Source organism: Nipponia nippon, unplaced genomic scaffold (genome assembly GCF_047370975.1).
Source record: "Nipponia nippon isolate SJK-2023a ecotype South Korea unplaced genomic scaffold, ASM4737097v1 scaffold_9, whole genome shotgun sequence".
In the NCBI taxonomy this organism is placed as follows: domain Eukaryota; kingdom Metazoa; phylum Chordata; class Aves; order Pelecaniformes; family Threskiornithidae; genus Nipponia; species Nipponia nippon.
The window spans coordinates 34,958,392-34,985,878 of NW_028262413.1; the positions used below are offsets into that span (position 1 = coordinate 34,958,392).

The 27,487-nt window shown below is 37.1% G+C and overlaps 2 protein-coding genes across 11 annotated transcripts in view; one reads left to right on the forward strand and one right to left on the reverse strand.

The window, feature by feature from the left end:
• The window catches only part of UNC13C (unc-13 homolog C), a 262,536-nt gene extending 255,406 nt beyond the window's left edge, over positions 1–7,130 (reverse strand). The window contains exons 1-2 of one of the 2 annotated variants that reach the window (XM_087743345.1): positions 6,947–7,130; positions 6,650–6,724 (exon numbers count right to left, since the gene is read on the reverse strand). The gene's annotated coding sequence lies outside the window, so the exon portion shown is untranslated. The remainder of the gene's footprint in view (positions 1–6,649; positions 6,725–6,946) is intronic. The other variant, XM_087743347.1, reaches the window with a different exon arrangement.
• Positions 7,131–7,229: 99 nt separating this feature from the next.
• WDR72 (WD repeat domain 72) overlaps positions 7,230–27,487 on the forward strand; it is a 125,940-nt gene continuing 105,682 nt past the window's right edge. For 3 of the 9 annotated variants that reach the window (XM_087743348.1, XM_087743353.1, XM_087743350.1), the window contains exons 1-7: positions 8,112–8,192; positions 16,823–16,926; positions 18,129–18,290; positions 19,404–19,510; positions 22,506–22,584; positions 25,647–25,821; positions 26,376–26,452. In XM_087743348.1, coding sequence (XP_087599474.1) covers positions 16,915–16,926; positions 18,129–18,290; positions 19,404–19,510; positions 22,506–22,584; positions 25,647–25,821; positions 26,376–26,452 — 612 coding nt within the window. In that variant the 5' untranslated portion in view covers positions 8,112–8,192; positions 16,823–16,914. Of the gene's footprint in view, positions 7,368–8,111; positions 8,193–16,822; positions 16,927–18,128; positions 18,291–19,403; positions 19,515–22,505; positions 22,585–25,646; positions 25,822–26,375; positions 26,453–27,487 lie in introns of those variants that run through there. The other 6 variants (XM_087743349.1, XM_087743351.1, XM_087743352.1 and 3 more) reach the window with 6 other exon arrangements.

Below are 27,487 nucleotides of genomic sequence, written 5' to 3' on the forward strand. Positions count from 1 at the left end.
ATAAAGGCTGAAAAAACTATCACCTGCCTTATGAAAATAGTGTTGGAATTAACACCTGTACAGTGCTTTGGGATCTTCTCATTAAGAATGCTATGAAAAGAAAGATAAATATTTTTACTATTTTACATAAATAGAAACTGAATGTGTACAAACCTACTAACACTAACTGGGAAAAGGACCACATACTTCTGACTATTCTCTTTAAGTTTGGGTACTATTCTGCCCCCACTGTGACCTCTGACTCTTCAATGATGGAGTCATTTGGACCACTGAAGTCACATGCCCCAGAAAGCATGACTCCTTTGTATAGCAAGACAGATCAGAAAAAGCTACCTTAAACAATGCAAAGAAATATAAATCTCAAAGAAAAATGTATTTTCTTTTTAGAATCTGTTTTAAGTTAACCAAGATTTTCTAAAGTTTTTATTTCGTTGTTAGTAGCTCTGCCCATTGGTATGATTTCTGTAAAATTGCTTGCTGCCACACAAAAATTAAACTGTGCTTATTATAATTAAGGAGGAATAAGTTTCAAAAGAAACTTAGCTCATCACAGGCCCAATTGAACATTTCTACTCAGTAACCAATAGTTAAAAGCGCAGGTTTGTTCCCTATGAAAGGAAATGTTTTCCAGTCTCTTGCATCTCTGTTCCACATGTTCTAATGTAGTCTTAGCTACAGTAGTCTTGTCTACTTTTATTTTACATTTAGAGACACCTAGTGGCTCGAGTCTGATTTGCTCTGGAAAACAGAAGTGATTTCTCATTTCTGAATGAGCTTTGGATGTTTTCAGATCTTATTTATCTCTTAAAACACAGCACAGTAAACATTTGACTTTACAAAAAAAAAAAGTACTAAAATACAGAATTATATTTCACAGTACACATGAAAAGTTTGAGATGACAAAAAATATTTTGTCCCTTTTTTCATGATTTAAATACACACCTGAAGAGTAAACGTATCTAGCACTTTTTTAAAAAATTACCATAAAAATGTACCTTGATTTTTTTCTTCAGAACATTCAATTTTATTCATCTTATGCACCAGAATTGTTACTTTGACCTCTGTGTCTCTTCCCAAACATAAACCTCAAACAGATGCCATTTTTCATTGTTTCACGTATGTTTGTAAGCATACCTCTGAATTTGTGATTTAGTGTAGTGCTTGGACCAAGCCGGCTTTCTTGGTGACAGTGGAATTGCTCTACATGCAAAAAAGGTGGCAGAATAAAGCCCCTATCAAGAAATTAGGTAAGGCTCAGTAATTCTTCCATCTTCACTCTTAAATGAAAAAAAATGTTGCTAAGCAAACAGACTAACAGTCTTAGTTTGAGTACTCTGTGATTTAGCAGAATGTTTTCTAACCCAGTGAGCCCAGGTAATCTTATGAGTCTACAACTGGTTACATATGCTGCAAATTTAACTTGCCTTTTCTCCATGCTTTCAAAAATTCTCCATTCCTGGGACACTCAATGATTACATTTAATTTGTATGAGCTCTGTACCCATATTTTTAAAATTGCAATCCTCTTTTCAGCTCACTTTAAAAATATTTGTATTCAAGAAAATCCATGGAACCATAGCAGAAATGAAGAAGTATGAGATATCTTTATTTCCTGTATCTCTGTTTAATGAACATATAGGAAGTGCTTAAAGGAATAGTTCTAAAATATCTGTACTAGCTTAGCACTTTCAGCCTTTTCTTTTAAAAAAATCACTTTATACCCTAAAGCCACATTAAATACATATCTACCAGAAACCCAAATATTTTCTATCCTGCTTCTGTAGAAAGACAGAATAGGTAATTTCTTGCTCCTGGATTCTCGTGTCCCACAACAGTAAGAAGTGAGGAACTCCTAGAAACAAATATAGCTGCCATAATTGCCTACATTATATGGTCTTACCGGAGCAAGGATACTGGAAAAGGTGTGGTTATATGCTTTTAAATTTTAAAATCGGGAAAAATTGTTGCGAAAACTCCCTTATCTTTTTTCCTTAAAAATATAACTTAGTATTCCACACTTTTCCTCAGAAAAACACAAAGAACAAAAACTAAACCCATTTTATGCAGATAATCTTGCAAGGCAAAAGTGTGAAGTGAGTAATTATAGCAAGGAAAAAGTCTTTAAAAATATTTACGAGAATGACAAAACAAGAAGGCTACTTCTAAAGCTTAAAATGTGGTTAAACTGTAATTCAACAATAACAGATCACGTTTTCGCATTCTGAGCACAATTAAGCAGTTAATAGGATTTAACTTTCCTCCCTGTTTTCACTTTGCTCCCTCTAGCGTCTCAAAGCGTATATTACATTCCTTTATCATTACAATAAATAAGCAAAAACGTAGTTGTTACTCATATTTTATAATTAATAATATTGTGAAACTAGCCTATTGTTGGACCTAGCGGCTACAGCATTCTTATTTTCTGGAAAAAAAAAGAACAATAAAGTACAGTTTGTAAATCCAGTAAGAAAGACATTAAGAGATTGAATTCTGTATTAACAAACACTGCCTTGCTTTAATTCCAGAATGTAACAAGTATAGACTTATCTCACCCTTTTATCCGATAGCAATTTGTGAAATTGCATTTATTCTCATAAAAGCACTGATTTAATCAACAGCATTCTTAAGTCTCCAGAAGTATATCCAATGGCGAACATACCCATAGCCTATCTTTGCAAAACAATAGCTCCATCGACATGAAACATGACATTTTTTCATCAATATTTCATCACATTACATATAAGATAATACAATAAATTCTCAGTACTTGACAACTATCCCCTAATGTAATCTAAGCTAATGCTGTTCCATATTTCAGTATGTGACGTCTGTCAACAATGTTGCTAACCACTAATTGCTCTTATTAATCTCAAAAACATGCCTTGATTGCTAGTTGAGGCCAGAAAAATCCTTAAAAGGAACCGAAGAGAAGAAAGCTGGAGAAATTAATTATTGGATGACAATAATCATAAACGAGACAGAAATTATTGTATGGTCTGAATGGTTAATAAATTAGTGAGCCGACATTATATTTAGTGAGAAATAGAAATGTACATGTACCTACACAACCCCAGATCATAAGAAACAGGCACAACTTTTTACATTCATAAAAGTTTTTTCAAAGTTTTTTTTTAAGTGCTTTTCATTAATAGATTTCAAGGCTTTTCATAATGGAAGTAAACATCATTTTTATTAAATTACAGATGAGGAAAATAAAACACTGACAGGGGAAATTAGCTGCACAATGTCTCTAAATAGACCAGTACCCAAGTCTGCAATGCAACATGGCATTTCTGAATCTAGCACTGGCTCACCAAGCCAAAATAAACCCTCTTGAACAAAAGAGTCTGAAAAATACTTCACAACACCTCATTTTACCCCTTCTAGTACAAACAATTATGTTTGGATAAAATGAGATGAAGTGGTCTGCATGTCAGAATGAAAATTAGGAAAAGAACTAGAATTAGAATGCAAACCTTCTGTAACAGCATGTGAAAGTAATGCCTAAAGAATACAACTAGCAGCTGATGACTAGCTTTGACACAGACAGTTCATTTTTGAAAAGAAGTCTTATTTCCTTCAGAAGAGATTCTTCCCATGCCTACATCATTCACTGTCTACACCCTTTTCCTTTGTGTACATATTAATCTGTGAACTGACCTTGCCTCCCTTGTGGAGATCCAACAGTCCAGATCTCCTTTTTCTCCAACAGAAAAAGGAGTGATCTCTGTTGAGCTCAAGATTGTGGCCAGTTTTAATTACTTTTCTTTGTGCATATTATCCCTTTCTTTACCAGTTGTCAGCTGTGCTATCTCAACTTGTGATACGTTGAACTTGGACTATGATTCATTATGGATTTCAATTCAAGAATATTCTGTAAACATCAAAAGTTTTTATTAATAAAAAGTATTTTGAGCTAAGGTAATTCTTACAGTTTGTTTTCATGTGCAAGCCCAGCTGATATCACAGCAGGTAGGTTGATAAGTCTGTGTTCATTCTGTTTTTCCCATAAAGCAGGTTCTTGCCAAGAACCAGTGCAACACAACAGGGAAATATATACAAATACTTAATCTTTGTAATTTTATCTTCCTGTATGAGTGTTGCCTTTGCCACAACACTTTCAATTTAATGTTTATATGTACTTATATAAAAAAATATTAGAAGTTTTTACATTAAAAAAAATCACTGAATGTCAAAAATAATTAAAGGATCACATCTTTAACCTCACCTAATTACTTTTCATACTACTGCTATGGCCTATATGGGATTTGACAGTGGCATAACAGCAGCATCCAGTGATTCTCTTTGCTCAAGAAAATAATGACATGGCTAAACCAGGGATAGTGAGAAAGGGACACAGCGAGGGAGCACTTTGCAGGAAAAGAAGAAATAAACCAGAGTTCTGTGAATCTGATCATCATATCAACACTTTCAGAAATAACATGGAAAAATTATGGTAACAATTCCAGTAGTTGGTTCAATCTCATACTTAAGGCAAGTCCATCATTTGGCATTATTCTTAAAATCCTAGATTCTGTTCTTGAAATGTGCATCAAAATCTCACTTTCTAATTTTGTAAAAGAAATTACGACAAAGAGTTCCCAAACCTTGAACAATGTTACCTTAAAAATCTTGTGATATCTATAAATCATGCAATTTATTTTCAGAATCAAATCATTACTTTCAGAAGAATAGTGGTACATGAATAGTACAATTTTCAGCGAAAGACTTATTGCCTACACTGTGATTTGAAATCTGTCTTACCTGAGTACTTTTGACATAAGTTACATCAATTTAGCTTGAGATATAGCGATAAATCAATTTGGCTGTAACAGTATACTTTTGTTTGTGGGCATTTTATACTGTCATACATCTGGTTTCTAGCAGTTTGGTACAAGTTAAATCATTTTTAAGCCAAGTTAAATCATATATACAAAACTGCTGTAGGTTCGGGAAAACTGTTCAACATCACCCCTATTAAACCAGTGCAGAAAAACATACTTTATGTTAAGCCACTACTGTAAAAATGCTATTTTAATCATTTACCTATTTAGCTCTCTAACAGTTCAATCGCACCTTCCAAAATGAATTATTAAAATGAAAACTTTACACAAATATTACACAAGGTATGGGTGGTTTTATTTTTAGGTAGGACCAGTGCTTTAAAAAAAAAAAAAAGTATTATTTGGGATGCTACCACATCCACCTTATATTAAAACTTTTTTCATTTACAACAGATGAAAAGCTACGTATTTTTAAACACAATGCTTCATATTGTAGAGACTGGGAATGAAACAAACCCACTTATTTTTTGGGGGATAGTTCTTAAAAAATGGAAGTATATGTAGTATATATGATACATATAGCTTTCATAACCAGTATTTTTAATGTACATCTGTAAATATATTTAAATGGTATGTTATAAATATGTGTGCTACTTTTATGGAATGATTTATTTTACCAAGATAACAAATATGGTGTTGAAAGACAAAAGAGAAACCACGCAGTTTCATGACCCTCTCTGAGCATAAGATGCAATTAAGGTCTTTGGAGTGACCTTCCCTTTGTGTCAAGTTGTGCTAAAATGTATGTGACAGTTTTTCTTATGAAAACCTCCATCTATTGATGACTAAGGAGAGGCTGTCAAAATTATTTATTTAGGTTCACAGGCAGAATTCACATGAAGTGCCAAAAAGCACAAGCAATATCTAGTTTATCCATTAGGTTACCTGGTCTCATACAATTATTTCACTTTCTTGATAAGCATCTTTTAACTACAAAAACTTCAGCTGAGGTTCCAGGAATCACTATTGACTTTAAAGGGCCAGTGTTCATCTTTTCTGAGAAAAATAATATTATGGCTTTTAAAGTAAGTTGACTTGTATCATCTCATTTTGCTTTCAATATGATTACTACTAAAATGCCCAGAAGCAAGATCAGAAAAGAGGTACCTTTGTAAGCTTTCACCTAAGATACCATATTTCAGTGTTCTTCACTTAGCCTGATGCAATCTAGCCAAACATCACCCTTTCCATTAAAGTTCTATTTTCAGGGTTTATAACTTGCCTACATAAAGTTATTCATAAGGTGAAGTGGTTTAAGAAGTCTCATCTTTAAAGGTTTTTATTTTGTTGCGTTAAAAATCTTCTGAAATCTGAACCACAGAACTGCTAAAACAAATAAAAACAAAAGTTTGGGAGAAATACGTTCTAAAAGGTTACAAACTTTATATGCCTTTTTTTTTTGTTGCATTCACTTACCTCTAAAATGTAGCTCATAGATACAGACTATAGTTACATTAACATATTTTAGAATATTACTATTCATCTCAAGGCAGATGCCTCAGGGAAATAGTCTTAGTATAAACGTGAACTCTGTAATACTAAAACAAAAACACCGCATGCTTTAGCTACCATACTTATTCTATTAAAATAGGAGAACCACAGGCACTAACAATACACTTAAATCTCTTCACAACCTTCCAAGTCCCTGTGCATTTCAATGTAATTTCAAAAAAATATCAGACAAACACATTTAAGAAGTCATGATTTTAGAGAAAATAACTTTTTTATAGTGATGAGTCTCATACTTTTGTTTGCAGCCTTACATGCGACTCTGACTAAGTATTTAAGCAGTTAAGATGAACTCACATGTACACTGTACCACCAGTTCAGCTTGGGTCCTCACAAGAATCTTCCACAGACCATAGCTTCTCTGGGACTAACCTTTAGAACAAAGAAGAGATAGACTATTGAACAACTAGACACCACACTTCTTGTTCTTACTGTACTGATCCACTATAGTTTATTTATTATTTTCAAACAGAAATACTTGAAGTTAAGAAACTCACAATCCCAACAACACAAAGCCCTCACACCATGAAGCACCCAGGCAACCGGTTTGCTGCCCTCAAATACAGACACCACAGCTGCTGCTGATTGCCACACCTGTGAGAAATCAAGCTCCACCCTCGGAGCACCTGGCTGGAGGCTTGCAAACGCCTGCACCTGGTCCACCTCTCGTTAGGAGAACCAACACCACCTCAGCCGCACCTCCGCCCGACTGCCGCAAGCAGAAATATTCTTTTCGCCGTACTTAAAGCAAGGTGGACACTTGAAAAGTTTCCTGTGCCCCGTCACCGAGCAGGCAGTAATCTCTGAGGGAAAGGCTGGGCCTTCAGCTGCCCGTCCCACCCGGGTGGGGTACAGCTCCGCCCTGGTCTGCAGGGCCGCGAGGGGGAATGCAGAGGGGCGGGCTGGCTGCAGCCCGGCTTTAACCCCGCACGCTTTTTCTCTGGCCCCTATTTCCCCTCGCTGTTTCGCCCTGAGCTGTCAGGGCAGACAGCTGCCGCCCGAAACGTTTCCCTCGGTGGGCGCTGACAGGACTGTGGGCAGTAGCGGGCGCGAGCTGCGGGCGGCGCGAGCTGCGGGCGGCGCGAGCTGCGGGCGGCGCGAGCTGCGGGCGGCGCGAGCTGCGGGCGGCGCGAGCTGCGGGCGGCGCGAGCTGCGGGCGGCGCGAGCTGCGGGCGGCGCGAGCTGCGGGCGGCGCGAGCTGCGGGCGGCGCGAGCTGCGGGCGGCGCGAGCTGCGGGCGGCGCGAGCTGCGGGCGGCGCGAGCTGCGGGCGGCGCTGGGGAGCGCGAGCTCGTGCCGGCCCGCGCCGCCCTTGCTCTGGCCGCCGCGGGGAGGGGGAACAAGGAGCGGCCGCTGGTCCGGGGTGGGAGCAGGGCTGGGCTGGGTGTAGCCGGTCCCGAGTGGAATAAAACCCGTCCCGGCTCCCTCCCCTTCCCCTCAGCGCTCTCGCTGCTGCCGTCCGGCCCCGCCTTCCCCCCCCCCCCCGCTCGCGGTGCCTGGGAGCCGCTGGAGGTAAGGGGCTGTGCGGCGGCCTCGCCTGCTCAGCCCGGCTCCAGGCACGGCTCCTCTCAGCCGCCTTCCCCCGCCGGTCTTTCTCCCCGCAGGCTTCCAGCCTGGTGCTGGCCTCCCCGTCCCGCCAGCAGGGCCGGGCTGGGGGCGGCATCGGCGGCGCCGCCGCCGCGCCGGTGCCCCGGCGGTGGGTGCTGAGGCGGCGGCGCGGCCCGCTGCGCTCCTCGGTGGGGAGCCGCGGGCGCTTTGCTGGGGCCGTCCCTGTGCGGCCGGGCAGCGCGCCTGCGGCCGGGAGGCTCCGCGTCCTCGGGCGCCTCAGGAAAGCGGCTGAGGGTGGGTGCTAAGCCTTTTTGGCTGGTGCGGCGTTTGTTCCTTCTTACTTGGCCAAATTTCATCCAAGCTTCGGGGAGTTTTGTTTGGTCCTCTGTACGTTTAGCCTCGACTATGTAACTTCATTATATTTGAACTTTGGTATCTGATGTTAGATGTCTGAAACTTCTGATTCCAAGATAATCTAGTGAATTATGTATATTCCATCAATTGTCTTAGAGTATACTTATTCACTGGGCTTCTTGGAGAAAAGCAGCAATGTGAGAACACATCAGAGTTCAAAATATTATCTTATTGAAATGGGAAAATGCTTTTGTGTTATTTTAGTGATGCCTTATTGAATAGTTGCAAAGCCTTAGAGTAGAAATAAATTTACACATGTTTTACGGCAGTTCTGTTTTCTCTTGAAAATAGTTCTGGTTAGGGATTTTTTTTTGAGACTTGCTCAATTACAGAATTAATCAGGATGGGTCACTTGGAGCCTTGTGGTGTTTCTGTCATGATTACTTTTCTAGTCACTGCTAGGAACAGTAGTTGTGTTTTCTTAAAATATAATGAGATTTTAGCATATCAGTAATGCCAGTGGTACAGAAGCAAGATCTTTCGGGAATACTCTTTGCAAAAATGGCTGTCACAGTGAGCTAGTTCTGCTCAAAAGGTTTGTGTCGGTAGGATTGATTACATGACAAGAGCAGGTTTTTCTCATTAAAATTTTTCAATGTTAAAATTAGAAGTGTACTGTAACGAAAACTGCAATCCATGCATTGCAATTCATTGAATCAGTTTTGGACTTTGATTCTGTTTCATAATAAACAGTGTCTTTCTACTTAAGCAGATTTGACTGTGTATATATAATAAATCGTTCTGAGTTGTTTACACTAAACATCTGCATGTCCCATAGCGAAGAACACTGCATAGAGGCCTGTTTGGTAATTAAGAGTATTCAAAGAACAAAATGGAAAAATAAGGAGTTCTTGTTGTCAGAGTTTGGAAATCCTTATTATGATGCAATTGATTACACCACTGATTAGTGATTATTCCATCACTATCCAAAAACTAAAGGCTAATGAAATGTTTTAGTTGTTTTATTTCCAGCATCAGATTCCAATTTTGTTTGTTATTTAAACATTCCAGAGTACAGTGTAGCTGAACCAAAAACATCACCTCTCTGATCAATGGGGGTTTTTTTATCTTAAGTGAGTTCAAGGTCACCTAAGGAAGACAAAATGAGTGACTTAAAGCTTTGATACATATTCACAGCCTCTCAGTTTGAGGTTTTTATAAGTTTGGTTTTTTGGGTTTTTTTTTTTTAGGTTTCATGTGTCTTGACCTTACCAGATTTTAAATCTTTTGTGTTAAAGCAGTGTAAATAAGAATGAATTCTGTAGGCTTAATTATGGCTAGTTCGTTATAGAATCTGTGATATTTCATAAAACTGAAAGTCTATCAAAGCTCTTGTAGATTACATGTGACTTCTGTTTGCATCTATGGGAAGTCTTGACACAGACTTAAAGTTTATTGCTCTCTACACTTTCCAAGTTATGTAGGCCATAAACTTGGAGTTGACACCACCTTGGTAGACCCTGTGATTCATGTGTGATTATGTTGGGATCATTGACTCTTTAAAGGACATAAATGTCACTCTGCTCATAAGACAATTTATAATTAAGAAAATGTAAGGGGCTGTCTCTTTACTAGCATGAGGAAGCAGCACTTTCTCACGTGGAAAACTGTTAATTTCAGTAAAGATAGGCATAACTTGACATATACAAAACTAAGGTTAAAACCCAATCTTTAAGTCAGTAAGATGCAATTTTGTAGAAATCGGAGCTTACATTCTGGAGAAACTGATGGCCCTTTTCTGTCCTGTGCTTTCCTGTAAGAATTGATGAGTGAATGTCCTAAGACCTGCTTAAAGCGTTTCTCCATTTGAATATGAGTAACTCCACTGAAGTGACGTAAGTGATACTATTTGTATGCTTAAGGCTTTGGAAGTGGCAAATAATTCGCATATATGTAGTTCTGTAGAGTGCTTAAGCAACATTTCATTTCCTGTGGATAACTATTCTTGTAGTTGATAGGACATTCAGAAGCTGTATTTCAGGCAGTAAAAACAAACATGGTTGTTTTTTCTCTAAAGACATCTTTTATGGCTTCAAACACACTTGTATAATGTATTTCTTTTTCAAATAGACTTTGTATATATACAGGATCCTTGATAGGTGTGATTTAAAACCAGATTAGCTAGCTCACATGCATTAATTATTGTCTAACATGTTTAAACAGCTATTACATCATTGATTATTGTTGTTGTTCTTGAAGCCTTTAATGACAGTGAAAGAAAGTGGAAATTTATATTTTTGCAGGCATGTTTAATTTTTCAACTTAGCAAAAGAGCACCTCATGACACTTTTCTAGCACGATTAAAATAATGTAACAGTTTATGGGGTAAAACAGTAACTTCAGGGAGGTGAAGATTATTCTACTGTACCTTATGACAGTGTGTAAAGCACAAGTGTTCCGAGTTGCTGATGTTTTCACTGCCCCATTTTCCAGCTTAGGTGCAACATAAACTATTTTAATTAATATTTTGTCACCAAAAGGTTTTGAGATGGCCAATTGAATTCTGCCAAGATAGAGTCTTTTGATGAAAACATATCTTTATTGATTGTAGAAGAAGAAAATCATTCTTAAAATGAAATCCAGAGAAAAATCATATCCCTCAGAGAAAATTTCTGAGTGGCAGGCTGAGATTAACATCATAAAATTGAATTTGTGCTGCAAACCTTTGATGTAATCAGCAGCTGGGAGATGGTGTTGCCCTTACTGTGCTCCTTCTGATTGTGGTGAATTATTGTGTGGAATGAAATAAGTGTTTCTTGTGTCACTCGTTCAAGAAATACAAACAAGGTATTACTAGGTGGTTCTTGCTAGTTAAAATGGGTTGTATTGATTCCTGGTCCCAGTCTCTTGCTCCCTTGGACTGCAAAAGCAGTACGTTCACACCCCAGGGGAGATCTGGGTGTCACTCAACAGTGACTCCTCCGGCCGATTAGGGTGTAGCCCTGACAAGTCTCGAGGGAAAGCTCATTAAATCTTAAACTGGAAGCGCAGTGGCAGGCAGGCAGGCAGGGTCTCCAGGATGGAGCTGCAAAAAGCAAAGCAGAGGAAAAGATGTGGAATACTGAGGGTTCTGGCAGAATATATTGAAACACGAGAAAGTGGGGCATAGGATAGAAATGTTGATTACTGGAGTATTTACTTGTTGCCTGTTATCTGATTAGATCTGTTAACTAAAATATTTGGAATATAGAAATATTTTTGCTGCTGTACCCACAGAGAGCAGACTCCTCATCTTAAAGGAGGCAGTTACTAGTTCTATTGTATGATGTGCTAAATACGAACTAGTTTTTAATTATCTTTTTAAAAATCTCTTGATAAATCTTTTATTGTTTTACTTTTTGTTATTAATTACTTCAAATGTCTTTTTGTTACCTTTGTCTTGCCTTGCTGTGTTTAGTGTAATTTCTTTGGTTGTCATTCCCTTTTCCACTTACCTAGCCCGATATATCTTCTTTCTCCTTTTCCTATATTGCATACCCTGCCTTCTCCCCTGTAGCCTCTATGTCTCCATTCTATTTCCATTTCTCTGTTAAGCATCTTTCTCAGAGTTGTATTTCTCTTTTCTAATTTATTCTGTTTCTCACACCTATACAAATGTGCATGTACCCTGCTGCTTCACAAATTGCAAAGTATTGTTGACCTGTATTTTCAGATTCATGGACACAATAGGCTTCTGAATAGCAACTTATATAAATAGCAAATCCGCGAGCAGCATTATGATCATCAATGTGGTACCTCTGCAGGCTTACAAAGACAGCACTATGTCACTTCTGTATCTTTAGATTTTGTACTTTAGATACTTCTATTGAGTATTTTGTAAATGCAATATATTTTATTATTTATGCCTCTTAGATGGACTTGCTATATATTGTGGACAGTGGGTGAATATAATTTTTTAGTTTGGGAAAGGTTATATCTTTGCTGATTACCAGAGATAATATACAGCATCCTTAAGGAGAGTGCAACATTTACATCATAAAGTAAATTGAGCAAATTGTGAAAGCAATATGGAATGGATCAGCAGACTGCAAGTTAAAGCTATTATTAAAGAAAATTATTAGCGTTTTACTAACAGTACAAAAATATTCATAGAACTTTCTTTTTTTTTTGTAGAGACAGAAAGAGAGAATGTGTCAGATAAAGCCAAAGAATAAACAGGAATAGGAGAATGAGATAGGTTAGGAACAACAAACCTTAAGAATTTGTCATGAAAACCTACCAGGCTGTGCCTAAAATTTACTTTCTAACAGTTTACTGCAATGATAAATCTAAAGGGGTGTGTGGGAGGAATTTATATTGTTTTACTTGACTATCAAGAATATTGAAGCCTGGGCAAATAGAATTTTGCTGCTCTTATAAAATTGTCAATAATTGCTTTCAATCATTTTGGCCTATCTATCCTGTTTTGGTTTGGTTTGGTTTTGGATTTTTGTTTGGTTGGTTTTTTTCCCCTCTCCCAGATATTTGCATTTTTAATCCAATACATCAGTTAAATGCTGCCAATCTCTTAATATTTTCAGGACTGTAAGCCAATTTCTGCATCTTTTTTGTGCCTGCACTGATTGCCACACATGTAACTGGACTTTGAAGCAACTGATCTTGTATTGATGGTTTAGGATGCATATGAAACATGAAATAAGTATGAATATAAATTCAGAGAAGGATTTTTGGCAGCTTGACTCTTACCTGTATAGTGATCTTTTGTCGCACAAAGTCTTTCCTTCTATAAATAAGCTATAAAATCCTATTTGGTAGCTTTTGTTATGGGCTGTAGGTATGAGAAGGAGGTTTCTGTCACAACCAGTGTTTTATTATGTGAAATGTTTGAGATTAGGTCTCTGGGAAGTTCAGTACCTAGTTTTAAGGGCCTTGATGTATGTAAGAACTGATGAATTCTGAATTATTTTAAAATTCAGGGTATACATTTTCTTTATCAAGAAATGTGATTATTATAACTGTAATCTTGAACAATATTAAACTATTAACTAAACAATAGTTTAATATTGTTCAGGTTCCTTTATGCTTTTGAGAAAACTCTGCATGTAAACGTGAGGACCAATGGGGAATGTGAGCCGCAGACTTCAGTGGGGGCAAAACAGAACCCAGATTTTTCTCTTCAGATCACTCTGAGCACATGTGCATGCATGCTCCTAAGCCCTAAGTGACCCTTCCATTCTAACCTATATGTTCCCAAACTACCTGCCTTAAGATTATAATTTTTATCTTGAGAAAATGCAGCACAAGGATGTGTGCCTGAGGTTAAGCAGTAATTATGTGGCAGTGACTGGAAGGTCTGAGGTGAGCCTAATAGAGAAGCTAACAAATATATATATTTTTTTTTTTAAGGTCAGTAGAGGAGGCAGAGTCAAGATATGCTTACTATATGGGAATTAGGGCTCTATGGGGAAAGCATATGTTGGGTTATGATGGCTCTGTTTCTTTAGGGTATAATCTGACCTTTTTCATTCTACTCAGTTCATGAGCAGTCCCAGTCAAAAAAGCCAAGTGATGAGGAAAAGCCCTTGCATTAATACACGCTTAGAAAGGCATTCAAGGTCAGACCTCTTGCTCTCTGACCCCTTAAAGCTTTTGACTAGACTTTTAAATACCTCACAGCTTCTGTAGAATAAAACATAGTGTACTCAGCTTTTCAAATGAAACTTTAATACTGTACAAATGGTCCAAAGTTGCTAAAGTAGTACAGCCAAAGTCCTTGTAGCATGCAAATTGAGATAATTTTCCAAGTTAAGACGTTTGTGGTGTGGTTTCAGTGTGCAAAGTGTTCATAGAACTCGAGACAGGATGGTATGTATGTGACACGTTAGTGGTGGGATGAACTGGTATGGTTTTACCTAAGAACAGGGAATTTTTTTTTTACAGTCATGAGGGAGTTCTTTTTAACAATGTGATCATAAGGACAGGACAAGCAAATAAGTTTGTTAGGTTGTAAGCAGGGAGAAATGGGGAGTAGGACTGAGGAACTTGATTTAAAGTTGAATTATGGGTTAATACTGTGAATAGGACATGCTTGAGTGGGCAGAGCTGGAGGAATTTGACACGTGCTGATAAGCTACACGCAGCTCAGATATGCCTTGGGCAATATTTGACTTTGTGGAAACAGTTTTTACTTTTTTTTAAAGGAAGAGTCTGATAAATATCTGTTAATTTTATTTTAAAAAGTTTGCTCTGGGTGCCATCACAATTGCTAAATAGCTTTGATAAAGCTAAATATTGTCAGACAAAACGTGGATATGTGCATGTGTGTGCATGAGTGTGCAGTATTTCTAGGGAAGTCATGGTGTCCTTAGAAGCAAAGCTTTCATGCCAAATACTGATCTAGTGCATCAAAATATCTTGATCCAAAAGAAAAGTAAACCAAGAAGCAAGAAAAAAAATAACTTAAGGACTGTTGTATTAACATTGAAGTTCATATACCTTCTGTTTTCTATTTCTGTTGTGCTTCAGTTGTAATATAAAGGAAAAAGTACAAAATGTTCTTGTAATACTTCAGTCTAAATTCTCTTGTGTAACCAATGTTTTGTCTGTAGTAGTAGCTGCTTATTAATTCATGACACTCACGGAGATCTAAAACAAAAGTGTACAAATAGATCATCTATATGTTAGCAAATTCTAGCAATTTGTTTAGTTTTTAACTTCTGTTGATCCTCTTTGAGTTCTCTGTTACTCATCACTTGCTCAGCAGTAGGTCTTCTGCTAAGAATATTGATCTTGATTCTATGCTTCTCTTACAAGAAAGTGTAATTTATGACTTCATATTCAATGCGGTACAAACCTGAATTCTGCTGCCTTATGGTGTTTTACACTAATTGAACACTCCCTTGGCAGAAGTATAAATGACTACATGATATGCAAGAAAATGCATTTTTAAAGACTCAGGATTTGGCTTATCAAACTGTTAACTTGGCAGCCACCATTTTATAAGCCCTATGAAAACAGTGAATTTTCTTTGCTTAGCTGACACCTAAAAACGTATCATTAGAGTTTGGCTAGAACAACTTTCGTTTCAGGGCATAAACTGGAAGAGAAAATGAATTCAGTGTTCACTAGTAAGCATAATACTTCATATGAGTAGAGATTTAAAAAAATAAGTTTTAGAAAAGTAAAATTCTAAAGCTGAGATCAATGACATCACTCAGTATTTTGTGATATGCCCACAAAGAGCTTTAAAATGAAACTAAATGTGATTTAGCCTAATAAACTCTTGACCTCAATTAATTTTCTCTTAGATTTCTCTTTCTCTGCCTTTCATGTTCTGGCTGAGGTTGCATGGCAGGACCTTGATAGTCTGCCATACCAGTCTTTTTAGCCCTTTTTCTCCATAGCTGAGCCCTTCATCTCCTGTTCTTGTCAGGAAGCAAGACCATTCCTCTAGTTCTGTGTCACTTAAGACTTTTGTTAGTAGTAATGAAGATACCTCTTGTCTGCATCCCTGCTTTCAGCTGCTACTGTGCTGGATTTAGCAATGGTTTGTATTACGGTTTCTTTAAACGTAGCTTAAAAGGCTGCTTCTGTGCTCTGTTTCTGTCCTGTGGTCTTTTCTGAATTATCATAGGAACTGGTCTTCATATCACATTGCATCATTCTTGTATTACTTCCTTTGGCTGTCGTCTGCTGCCATGCATTTTGTTCTACCCAGTTCCTATCTCTTCTCCCAAGATTTCAGCTTTAATGTCTTGTCTTTTGGCTGACCTCTCCCACCTGCACTGTTCTAGCACCTTGTTACTGGCACCTGTTTCATTTTAAATATCTTTCCTAAAGAAGTGCTAAGGGCTCTGTTGTGTCCCCTTTCTCCAGGACAAATAGGAGCACACCTTCTCCAAAAGGTGAATTTTGCTTAGTTGCTGCAAAGCAGCTGCTCTGAAGTATCTCTTCAATGGTGTTATTGCTGTTTGGATAAAAAATAGGAGAATAATTAAAATATTTTTTAAGTGACCCTAGGCAATGGTGCATCTGAAGAGCTTAAAAACTGTTTCTTGTTCACTCATGCTTGGGAATAACACGTGGATGTGTGCAAACGTTTTTGACATTGCTCAATATCTGTCAGCTGTCTGTCCGTCACCTACATACTGGTGGTAGTCAAAACTGCCCTCAGTAAAGTTTAAGAGAATTTCAGTTTTCAGAGGAGTCACTTCACAGGCACAAGTCAACTTCATATCCTTCCCCATCCCTGACAACAGTTAGAAGCAGGTGACAACAATCTTCCGGCATTTTCTCTAGAAAGCTGAAATGGAAGGGAGTTAAACAGATGTTTCAGAAGCATCTGTACAAGCTTTCTGGAAAAATGAACAACCACCATCACAGGATACAGGGAAGGAGTGCTGGAGGCTGTTGTATACTCAAGTTAATAATTTGAGAGTTTTGATACAGCTGACTTGTATATATGGGAATTGTTTGCATTTGGCCTATGGTAGACGCTGGCAGCTTAGTGTGGGGCTTTTCATGTAAAGACACTGATCCTAAAGATGTTGCTGATCTGTGTCTGTTTTTAGGAATCAACCATTTCACATAAGGTGACACAAAGGAGACATACTTGTTGGGTGTGTTACTAGGTCCTCTGAAAAGTCTTAAAAGAAATTCATATATGTCCTGTCAGGTGAGTTGACTAGTTAAGTGCCAAATTATTTATATTCAGATACTTACTCTTTTTTCATTTTGAAAGTATCATTGGGAATACTCCAGAAATATGCGAGACACTTATGAACATGTGAATTCAAACAGCAAACAATGTGGCAGAAGGCTTGTGAGGTGATGGAGAAAGCAGTTTTCTCAAAGCTTTTGTTTGAAGCAAAACAAATACAGAATTCAGCTAGTAAGCAGGGGTGGTTTTAAAAGGAACAGATATCAAATTTAAAAACAAGCAAAGTAGAACTTTTTTAGAAGGAGGATTTTAGGATATTTTGTAAGTACTGGTGTTTGAACAGACACTGAAATAGTTTCCTGGAAATGCAGTTCATAAAAATCTGTATTGAATTAACTAATGACCAGTAGTCATTTTGGACAATTCCATTAAATCGTCTTTTTGCAGTAGTGACTAAAATCTGTTATATGATAAATTTTTTGGACAAGGGACTCGTGAGTTGAGCAGTAGAAAGAGTCTGTTTGTTCTGCCTGTTTCCCAGCTTGCAACTCTGCCTTCACCTTTCTTTTGGGTCTTATCTCTAGGAGATGCCACTGAATGGTTGAGGGTATAGTGCTTTGCTGTCCTGGGCATCATTTTTCTTTTCATCCCTGACCCACCACCTGTTCTCTCCTTCCGGCCCTATTATCTTTTTCTCTTGCCTTATCCTCCTAGGAACCACAGACTCTTTATTGACACTCTGCTCCCATGTCATCTCAATGGTCCAGCAGTTAGCTGCTGAGAATGAGCAGCACTGCTGGTTGGAGGGAATAGGGGAGGCGTGGTATACTCCACCAACCAAAATTAGGAAGAACACAGTGACATCAGAGCTAAGCCAGGTTGTGTGGGGCAGCACACGACTCCTGTTGATATTTCAGTATTGTGATCGTACTGGTCCCTGGTAACTCTGGTCCTGTTTGTTTAAATCCTTGCCTGGATTTAAAATAGTGGCACATCACTGTCCTGCTCTATATTTAAGCTATTAGTGGATAGCTATCTTAATGAAAGTGTTAGTGTGATGTTGGCAACAGCTAGGAAATGTTTCAATGCTTCATCAACTTTTGCAGCAGTATTTTGTAGCTCCCCATTGTGGATGTTGATTAAATTGCCTTTCTTTAAGTTGTTTTTTCTTACATTTCATGTTACTTGGAATCATCATGACTTATTTCTGTTTTCAGGTGCTGACTATGAAGGTATCAGTACAGGCTGTGGCAGTGTGGGGAAAAACAGCTCCTGCTCACAGCATCACTGCTATTATGATTACAGATGACCAGCAGACTATAGTTACAGGAAGTCAAGAAGGACAAATATGTCTCTGGGATCTTTCATCAGAATTAAAGGTCTGTGTCCACTGTGCTACAGCCTGCCAAACAGACATATTGGAGTTTTAGCTTTTATTATTAATGATGGGATTATCCAGACTTGCACTTACTTAAATTAAGTTTTAAAGATAGTGTGATATTTGTTATAGGAAACTCATTAAGAAAAAGTGTTTGAAATGCCTATATGAGCAACCAGTTATTTGCAGACTTTGGAAAATTTTTTTCATAGATTATCGTGACCTGTGGATTATAATTTGAGATTGTGTTGTGAGTAATGACAGCAAGTAAGCATACACACTTAGGATTCCTATCATGTAAAGTCTTTTTTCTTTTTTTTTTTTTTTTTTTTAAAATCAATTGCTGAGCATGGCCTGTCATTTAAGGAAAAAATATATATTTATAAAACTAGAGTTCTCTACCATGTTAAAAATGGAAAAATTTGTAGAAAGATGGAAGAAGTAAGATGGAAATATATATATTTTTGGTATAAATAAGATGCAAACCTCCTGGCATATTATTGCTCTTGCTTTGACTATTTCATATTTATTGTCCTGAGAATGGAACAGAGTCAAAGCAGTTTCAATTTTTTATTTTGCATTCCTAGAACTATGGTTCTGTTCTTTTTGGATTTGGCTGTCCCATTTGTGCTCAAATATAGCTTGAAACTTTAGTTTGCACTTTGATGGGGCTACCTTTTTCCATTAAGATCTTTGCATGCAATGAAGCTAAACAAAGGGATTACTTAAACATGTTGTTATGAAACACGTGCTTAAGAGCTTTGCTATATCAATTCCCTACTTCACTCTGCCACTTTTGCTGCATGCTGTAGGGTGAAGGCCAGAGATATTCTGCACGTTGCCTGTTTTATAACACTTGACGCTCCATAAATTCTTCGGAAGGTGCAATTTTTAGACTACACTGAATACAAAGACTGTACTTTATGCAAACTGCATAATCCATCCATATCTTTGTAAATTCCAGAAACATGACTGAAGAAAATAAGAATATAAAGCAGATTGACAATTACTCATTAATAGAAACATCTACAAGTAGTATTCTGTAGCTTTTAGATCTCCTTAGTTTATACAGAAAATATTATGTTTAAGTTAAACCATTGTATTATTCTCCTAGATTTCATCTAAAGAAATTCTCTTTGGCCATACTGCTTCTGTAACTTGTTTGGCAAAAGCAAGAGAGTTTGAGAAACAGCCATATGTAGTAAGTGCTACTGAAAATGGGTAGGTAACTCAATATTCAATTATTCATTTCTTAAATCATTAAATGTATGGCAGGTGTAGGTCAGATTCTGTATTTGGCAGAAGGTTTTTAATCTACTTCTTCCATGATACAAAAAGGATAACAGCTACTTAGGGTAATGACTGTATTGCTTATATACGATAGTCTAACTAAGAGCTCATCTCTTGGACAACAGAAGAGTTTGGCAGATTCAGATATCCAGTTAGTAGTCAGTAGAATGACTTGTTTAGAGGGTCAGCTAGGCCCCTTGAATGGGGAGGGAATCAGCAGGTTCAGAAGCCTATTAATATCATGGTGCTTTTTTCTTTTCCTTCCTGAGCTCAGTTTTGAGAATTGAATCTGTACAAGAGGCTAATGTACTCGATCCAGGTTATGCTTGCTCAGTGGGTAGGTATGGAAGGACAGAAAAGACTGCCCTTGAATAGAAGGCATATATGTTCCTTGTCTTTGTTTAAATCTGACTTGCTATTTTGGAGTACATCCTTTTAGAGGTTTCTGATCTTGCAGCTTTTCTCCTATGTGTTTGTTGTGACTTGGCCCATCACTTGAGTCAAACTAATTTCTGCAGTTCTGCTAGGTTAGCATTAAGATTTTTTTTTTTTCTCTCTGAATATTTAATAATCTTTTCAGCTGGGGTCTGAAGCCCATCTGTTCAGGATTTCAGCTGTTGAAAGTAGTTAGGGCTAGCTTCTTACTTCATTAAGGGCTTTTCTTAAACAATTTTGTCTTGCTGCTTAATGATATTCTCCTCTCATTTTGGGTTCATCTTTTCCAATTAACAGGATGGCTCTGTTAAAAACTCTTCCTATGAAGAGTTCCTGTCAATTGCCATTCTTCACGCTACACCTTCCAGTACCTTAAGGCTACTACTTTCTCACTGAGGAGCTTGTTTATCCTTTCTAGCTGCTAGGATCTCTGTCAGATTTTCTCACTCAATCATGAGTATTCAAGAAAGGGATAACTTGAACAAACTGGTTCAGGCTTCTTCATCTTCAAAGGTTAGACTGCCCCACTGGACAGATAGTGGTAAACAGTTCTGATTGTTATGTGCAGAAAGGAGGGTGAAAAGTCTACAGAACTGGTTTTGTATTGACCTCCTACAGTTCTACTCAGGGATTCAGAGGTGAAACTATTTTTCATCTTCATTTTGAAGTTCTGTTAGTGCAGTACTGTTTCCAGATCATACTGGGAGAAAAGATAGTGTATTTCCAAAAAGCTGGGGTGAAAAGCATTAAGAATCAAATGAGGTTTTTGCTATAGATACACCATACAGAGAGATGTTTCACATCCTAAAGGTTCTGCCTCTGAAGGGATTATCAGGCTTGCTTGGAATGTGTATAGGTAGGACTGAATAGTCTTCTGGCCCCTTTAAATGTTCACTTTTACCAAATTACTGCTGACTTCTCATCTGTATTATGTAAGGGCAAAGCATCCATCACTGATCCCTGGAAGGCTGCAATGTGAAGTTGAGATAATTACAAATAGGATGCCTCATCTTCAGGAGATGCAGTGTTTGTTGAACTGCCTTTTCTGGCTTATGAATCATTCACTCTGCCATTTTCAAGCTTCTGTCTCCTTGTATTGAGGATGGAGGAGGTTGTATGGAAGATGATACTCTCCCCCCATCCCACTTCAGAATCTCTTAAGTGTTTGTATAACTGACTTATCCCAGAAGGATGAGTATTGAACAGTATTTTTGTACTTTTTATATGGAAGTCTATAAATTAATTCACAATGATGCAGAAGTTCTCACTGTCCTGTGCATGCATATAGCATATGCTGTAGGACAGGTTTATCAACATGTGGTATCACTTACTCCTTGTTAGTACACACAGTAAATTAAGTGCAACATGCAGAAGCTGAAATTATATTCTGGTCTCATTTGTGCATGTTTGCATGTATGTATCAACTTTACTGTTTTAGCTATGTTACTGTAATTGTCATTCTGATATAAACAAGAAGAAATTCACTGCCTTGAAATGTTTAACAAACTGCGTAAGTGTTCTGTTTAAGTTACAAGTTTTGGTCTACCAACTCTGATGCTACACTACAGATGTATAGATTTCACTGCTTAGATTATCATAAAATGTGAAAGTGTGTAGATTAAGATGTAAATCATTAAGTAGTATTTCTGATAGAATATTTTTTCCCCAATGTGTTCTTTTAAGTCCTCATACAGAATGTCTCAATGTAATTTCAGAAATCATAAAATGGTTGTTTCAACTGTGGAAGTAATGATTGCTGTTTAAATGAAATCTTAAAAGTATCAAAGTTTTAATATTCATTTGCTGAGCTGCGACAACATACCACATACATCCTCATTTAGAATATTTAATTTGATTCTGTTTCTGTTTGTACTCTAGTCCCATAGCATGTTTAATAATGTCTAGATGAGGAAGACTGGCTAACGCATCTTTCTCAAACATTAATTGTAATTAGGTGTAGCTAGAATGTCGCACAGACATTTAGGTTGTCAAGAGGGGCGTGCTGTATCGATAACAGATTTCGGGAACAGCCTCATGGTGGCACTGTTTCTTCTTAACAGAAGTTGCGGCTCCCTCAAGAACTGAAGCCTGATGCGGCAGATGCATTGTGTTTTTCAAAATGTGTGGTTTAAGTTCAGTGAAATGAATCATTTTCAGGAGGATGTAGTTCCAACGACAGATAGTTACAGTGACGTGTTGACGAGCTGTAATGGCAGTATACCTACAATTTGTTGTAGACCAGAGTTGGCCTTAAAGTCAGGTTTGCTGCAAGGCAGCAGGGTGTAATTACCAAAACAGAAAGAAACAGATACTGTGTGTCATCCTCTGCTAATGACCACAACATTTTCTTACCCAGTAATCTGTAACAAAAAGCCACATAAACGACCAGACTGCACTTAAGTACAGCACTAAAGAAAAACTTGGTGGCACAAAATTATTCCAGCCAATTGAGTGGAAATGACAGAGAATAATATAAAGTTGTCTTTGGCAGGGAGATGTGTGTTTGGAATGTCACTAGTGGACAGTGCATTGAGAACGCAAAGCTTCCTTATAGGCATACAGCAATCTATGTAAGTATAGCAACTTTTCATGGAATATCTCTGCTCTTTACAAGAGGATTTTTGCTTTATTAACATATTTTTCAGAAACATACAATTTAAAATGTATAGCTCATATCATACTTAATAGGAAAAAAAAAACCCTTGCAATAAAGTAGTTTTATATCTGTCATTTTTTCTTTTTTTGACTTCCTTTTAAGAAAAGAACTGAGACTTTTATGTTCCTCTGAACTCCTTAATCAAATCAAACTGATTCTTTTTAAGCTGCAAATGTCTGGAATGCAATATCAGTTAACTTATTGTGAAGTTTGGGCACTGGGTAGCAAAGTGAAACTGTCTTAATCTTTACTCTTGTCCTGTGTTAAAATTGCATGGAAGAATGAAGTTTAATGTTGGCTTTTTGGTGACATATTTTAGAAGTACAAGCAGTCTAACCAAACATCGTGAGACAGTCTGCTGAAGATCTTATTTTTAAACATTTGAAAGGTTTTGATGCCTAACTGCTGACATCCAAGATTCCTCTGCCCCACTTCCAAAAATACACTTTCATTCATCACAGAACTTGGGACAGATCACTTATTTTCAGAGGCCAAATTGCTTTAAATATTACTTCAGATAATTTCAAGTGTCTGCTTTGAACTCTGTCCAGGTACACTAAGCATCTAGATGTTGGAGTGCAAGGGTGTGTTTGAAATACGTGTGTGTATATGATTGAGGAGCCCAGCACATATGGATTTGATTCAGAGAGATGGCTTATTTCTGGATATATTCGTAGAAGAGCTCAGGGCTCCTAGGTTAATTAAAATGCTGGTTTTCTTCAGTGAGGAAGTCTAGGGTGGAACTAAGCCTCCAAATGATGGAAGTCTGAGACCTCAGGTGGCTCAAACTATGGCCAAATTCAGAATCCAAATGTTTTAAAGTTTCCAGAAGAAACACTGTTTTTCATGACACTGTTTTGGTTGACACGATGAATTCAAACACAGTTGTTAATGATAAAGGGAAGAGAAAAAGCTTGGGTAAATTACCAAATAAAAATTGTAGAAGAATAATTTCTTAACCATCTATGCTTTTACATATATATGTGTGTGTGTGTATATATATATATGTAAAAGCATAGATGGTTAAGAAGTTATTCTTCTATAATTTTTATTTGTGTATATGTTTAAAGTGTATATATTCTTTTTACATATGTATGTATATACGCACAATACAATGCCTCAATTATAATGTAACAGGTGAGGTATGATGTGCTTTGTGGTATTGCTTAATTAGATTTTAATAGTTAAAGTTATGGAGGAGTTCTGCAGAGAAGTAGACAGATCTGCATTGTGGAGATTTTTGTGGAGATCAGAGGCAGAATCTTCGTTCTTATCCTTCAAGTTAGGAGCACCAAATACTTCTAGAAAATTGTTACTTCTCTATTAGAGAAGTGAGCTAAGTCTAATTTTGGTGAGATAATGATTTTTGTTCTATAACTTGGACAAGATGGCTAAAGGAAAATAGGAACATCTAACAGGAAAACTTTCTTAGGAAAAAGAATAGATGTCGCTAGGAGGGGAAATGCAACCTTCATATATATATACACACACACACACACACACAATAAATTGATTTTTTTTTTTTGGTGAGGGTTTTTTGGGGGGTTGGGGTTTTTTTTGTTGTGGTGGGGTGTTTTTGTTTTATTGTAGGTTTTGTGGTTGTTCCATGGGGGATGATTGCTTGTGGCATAATAGTACCTGAGAGAGTATAACTTCCTACAGAATGTTGTTGTCTGGGAGGTTTAGTGAACATTGATTTTGATAGCATCACCATTTAAAATCATTGCTTTATTTTTAGTTAATGTTTTAGTATGTTTTAATTAAACTACTAACCTATCTGGTCTAGTAGGTTCTTTTTGTTCAGTGTAGATGATTCACCTATAAATGGCAGATGTCAAGTAGTGCAAAATGAATATTTGTCATTTGAAATGAAGTTTAACACCAGGGTCAACTCTTAACCATTTGTGGGTCTTAACCAGTGTGGGATTTTCTCAGAGGACTTGACTGACTATACAAACCTTCCGGTTCAAGCCTAATTTAAGAGTGACAGTAATTACAAATGGGTCCTACTGCTAAGCATTTCTGCCTCTGATCATTCATAATATCTGTGGTAATACTTATCTTATTCCCAGTTACTTATGCTTCTTTTGTTTTCGGACTTCAATTAGTTAACTGATAGACCAAGAATTGTTATCTAAGCAAAGCTGAATGTACAGAAAACTTGCAGTAAATGAGGCACAATTTTGTGGGTCTGTCTGATATTTTCCTCTGACTACATGATTCTTCCCTTTACTTTAAGGATACTATTTACTTGTAAATTCGATTTGAGGTGGGTGCTTATGCATTTATAGCAATTATGTGTAGAGTTACAGATAGATATTACACAAAATGTAAATGTCCTTGCACATATAAAACACCTAGCAAAAAAGAGATCTTCATAGTAACTTTGCACCTCTGTCATCTCTGTTCCTTAGTACTTTTCTAATTGTCTGTTTTTTCTCTTCTTTACATGATTGTTGAGAAGGAACAAATCCTCAGAACACTAGGGCATTTAGTTTCATAATGAAGAATATCTCATGGAGGGGAAATTCTTCCTGGGAAATAATGGAAAATTAATTATGAATCTTCTGCATTTTCATCTGATTTTTTCATCTTTATGTACCTCTTGATAACTGGAGCTTTATCAGATATTTGGAGAGAGATGAGACCTCTCAGAGAAACAAGTCCCAAACTGTTTAGCAATTTATAATGAAAATTAACATCTTGATTGCTTCTAAAAAGCCTAATATTTAGGCAGGGCAGATACTGCTTTCAGTACAAAGTACCTCTTACTGTAAGCCTAGATTAAATTGTTATAAATGTATGTGAAATGCTTGTGTCACTAGCAAAATTGTGTATGGTCTCACATATGCAGTACATTTTTAGTAATGCTACAAGCGTTGATTAAAATTCCAAGTATGACATGCTGAATGTGAAAAATATGTGTGCATATTTGTGTAGCTCTGTATGCTGACTTTCTTCTTTCTACTTGCACAGTATTACCATTGCTCGTTCCGAATGACAGGTGAAGGCTGGCTTCTTTGTTGTGGAGAATATCAAGATGTTCTTATTATTGATGCTAAGACTTTGGGTGTTCTTCACGTTTTATCATCATCTCAGTCTTCTGATTGGATAAATTGTATGTGTATTGTACACTCTGCAAGAATTCAAGGTATACTTCGTAGATGTATTTATGTAGGCTAATAATGATAAAATATTTCTGTATAGACAGTACAATCCTGCTAGATTTAATATCTAATGTTTTACATAGCTGTTATACACAAGATGTTAATGTTTCATTGACATGTGTAAGAAGGTGTTTTTAATACTCCTAATGTTGGTCATGTTTCATTTAGTATGTTTCTTAAAGAAAAAAAACAAGCAGCCTCTACACTGGTTCTAAGCAGCTCATTTCTTGGACCTGAGTACAAATTAATTTTGTAATATCAGGGAAATTAAGGGCACAAAACCACTATTCTATGCCTTCTATTGAAATATATCTGATTGGGCAAAATAATTATTCACTACTTGCTTGCATGTTTTGTATTTCTATATAGCAATTAGTTATTTTTGTGTAGAATTAGTATTTCATCTAAACAGTGTCCTGCAGAATCCTTGTTCTAGTGATGTATAGAACACCAGTGTCTATGCCAAGGTTCTCTTTTGGTGTTAGGCACTGTTTGAACTTGGTTTCAAGTTGACTATATCACTGTTAACTTTTCACAGAAGACTCATTGGTTGCAGTGTCTGTAACTGGAGTTCTTAAAGTGTGGGACCTATCTTCGTCTTTGAATAGCATACAGGTCAGTTTGTATGAGGTATGAAACAGTGGTTTGGATGATAACATGAATGTAGTGATATTCTCAAGTAAAGGATACATTTAAGCATAATATGAATAAATTAGAATCTTCTGGATATGTATTAAACAGAATTGATAAATTTTGTCACAAAAATTCTGAAAATGCACCCTCATATCGCTATTCAAAATTAGTTAGGCCATTGGACAGCTCTTGCCTTGACAACTGCAATGTCTTTTGCTTAGGCTTCATGTCTTTCCATATTCCATGATGTTGAAGTCGTAATGCTTTCCTTCCATCCTGATAATGTCACTCTATTCTTTGAACCCCTTCACTCCTTCCTTTAAACTCAAAGCTCTTCAAAATCAACCTTTGTACTCCCTCTTCACCCTTGTTACTTTCTTCAAAATGGTCCTTTAGACTTTGTTTTCCTCTATCTGCTTCCCACAATGCTGTCTTCACTTGGAAAATACTCTTGCTTTGTCAAGTGCCCTATTTCTCCATCTTCAAACTCACTTATTCTGTGCAACTTTTCTGTGTTAATATTCTCAGCAGGTGTCACTTGACATGCACAAGTATTAGGATTGGAATACAATGTTTTGCATTTGGATTAAACTGAGAGCTAGATTCGGAAAGGGACTTCAGTATTACAGCTAAGTACTATGAATCAACAACAGAAATGGCAAAATGTCAACAGTCGTCTCTGAACATCCGTAATACATTACTGCCTTACTTGACAAAATGCAGAGCGTGCCGCAGCACTACTTGTTAATGGGTAGAATCAGGCCCCTCAGGAGAGTCTGTCAAGTTTGATACCATACCGGTGTTCTTGTGATGTTTTTGGTTTATCTGCAATATTTTGGAGGGGGTCTTTTCAACATTCCTAGGGCAAAGAATACTGTCATGCTGTAGAAATTCCGGGGACTGTAACAACTGTGCAGAGTTAGTAACAATCCAGCTACTTCATATGTTAAAGAGCAGTATTTTAATAAATATTGTTAGATTTAATTGGAATTAATTGGAGCTGCAAGGTGTAGTGAG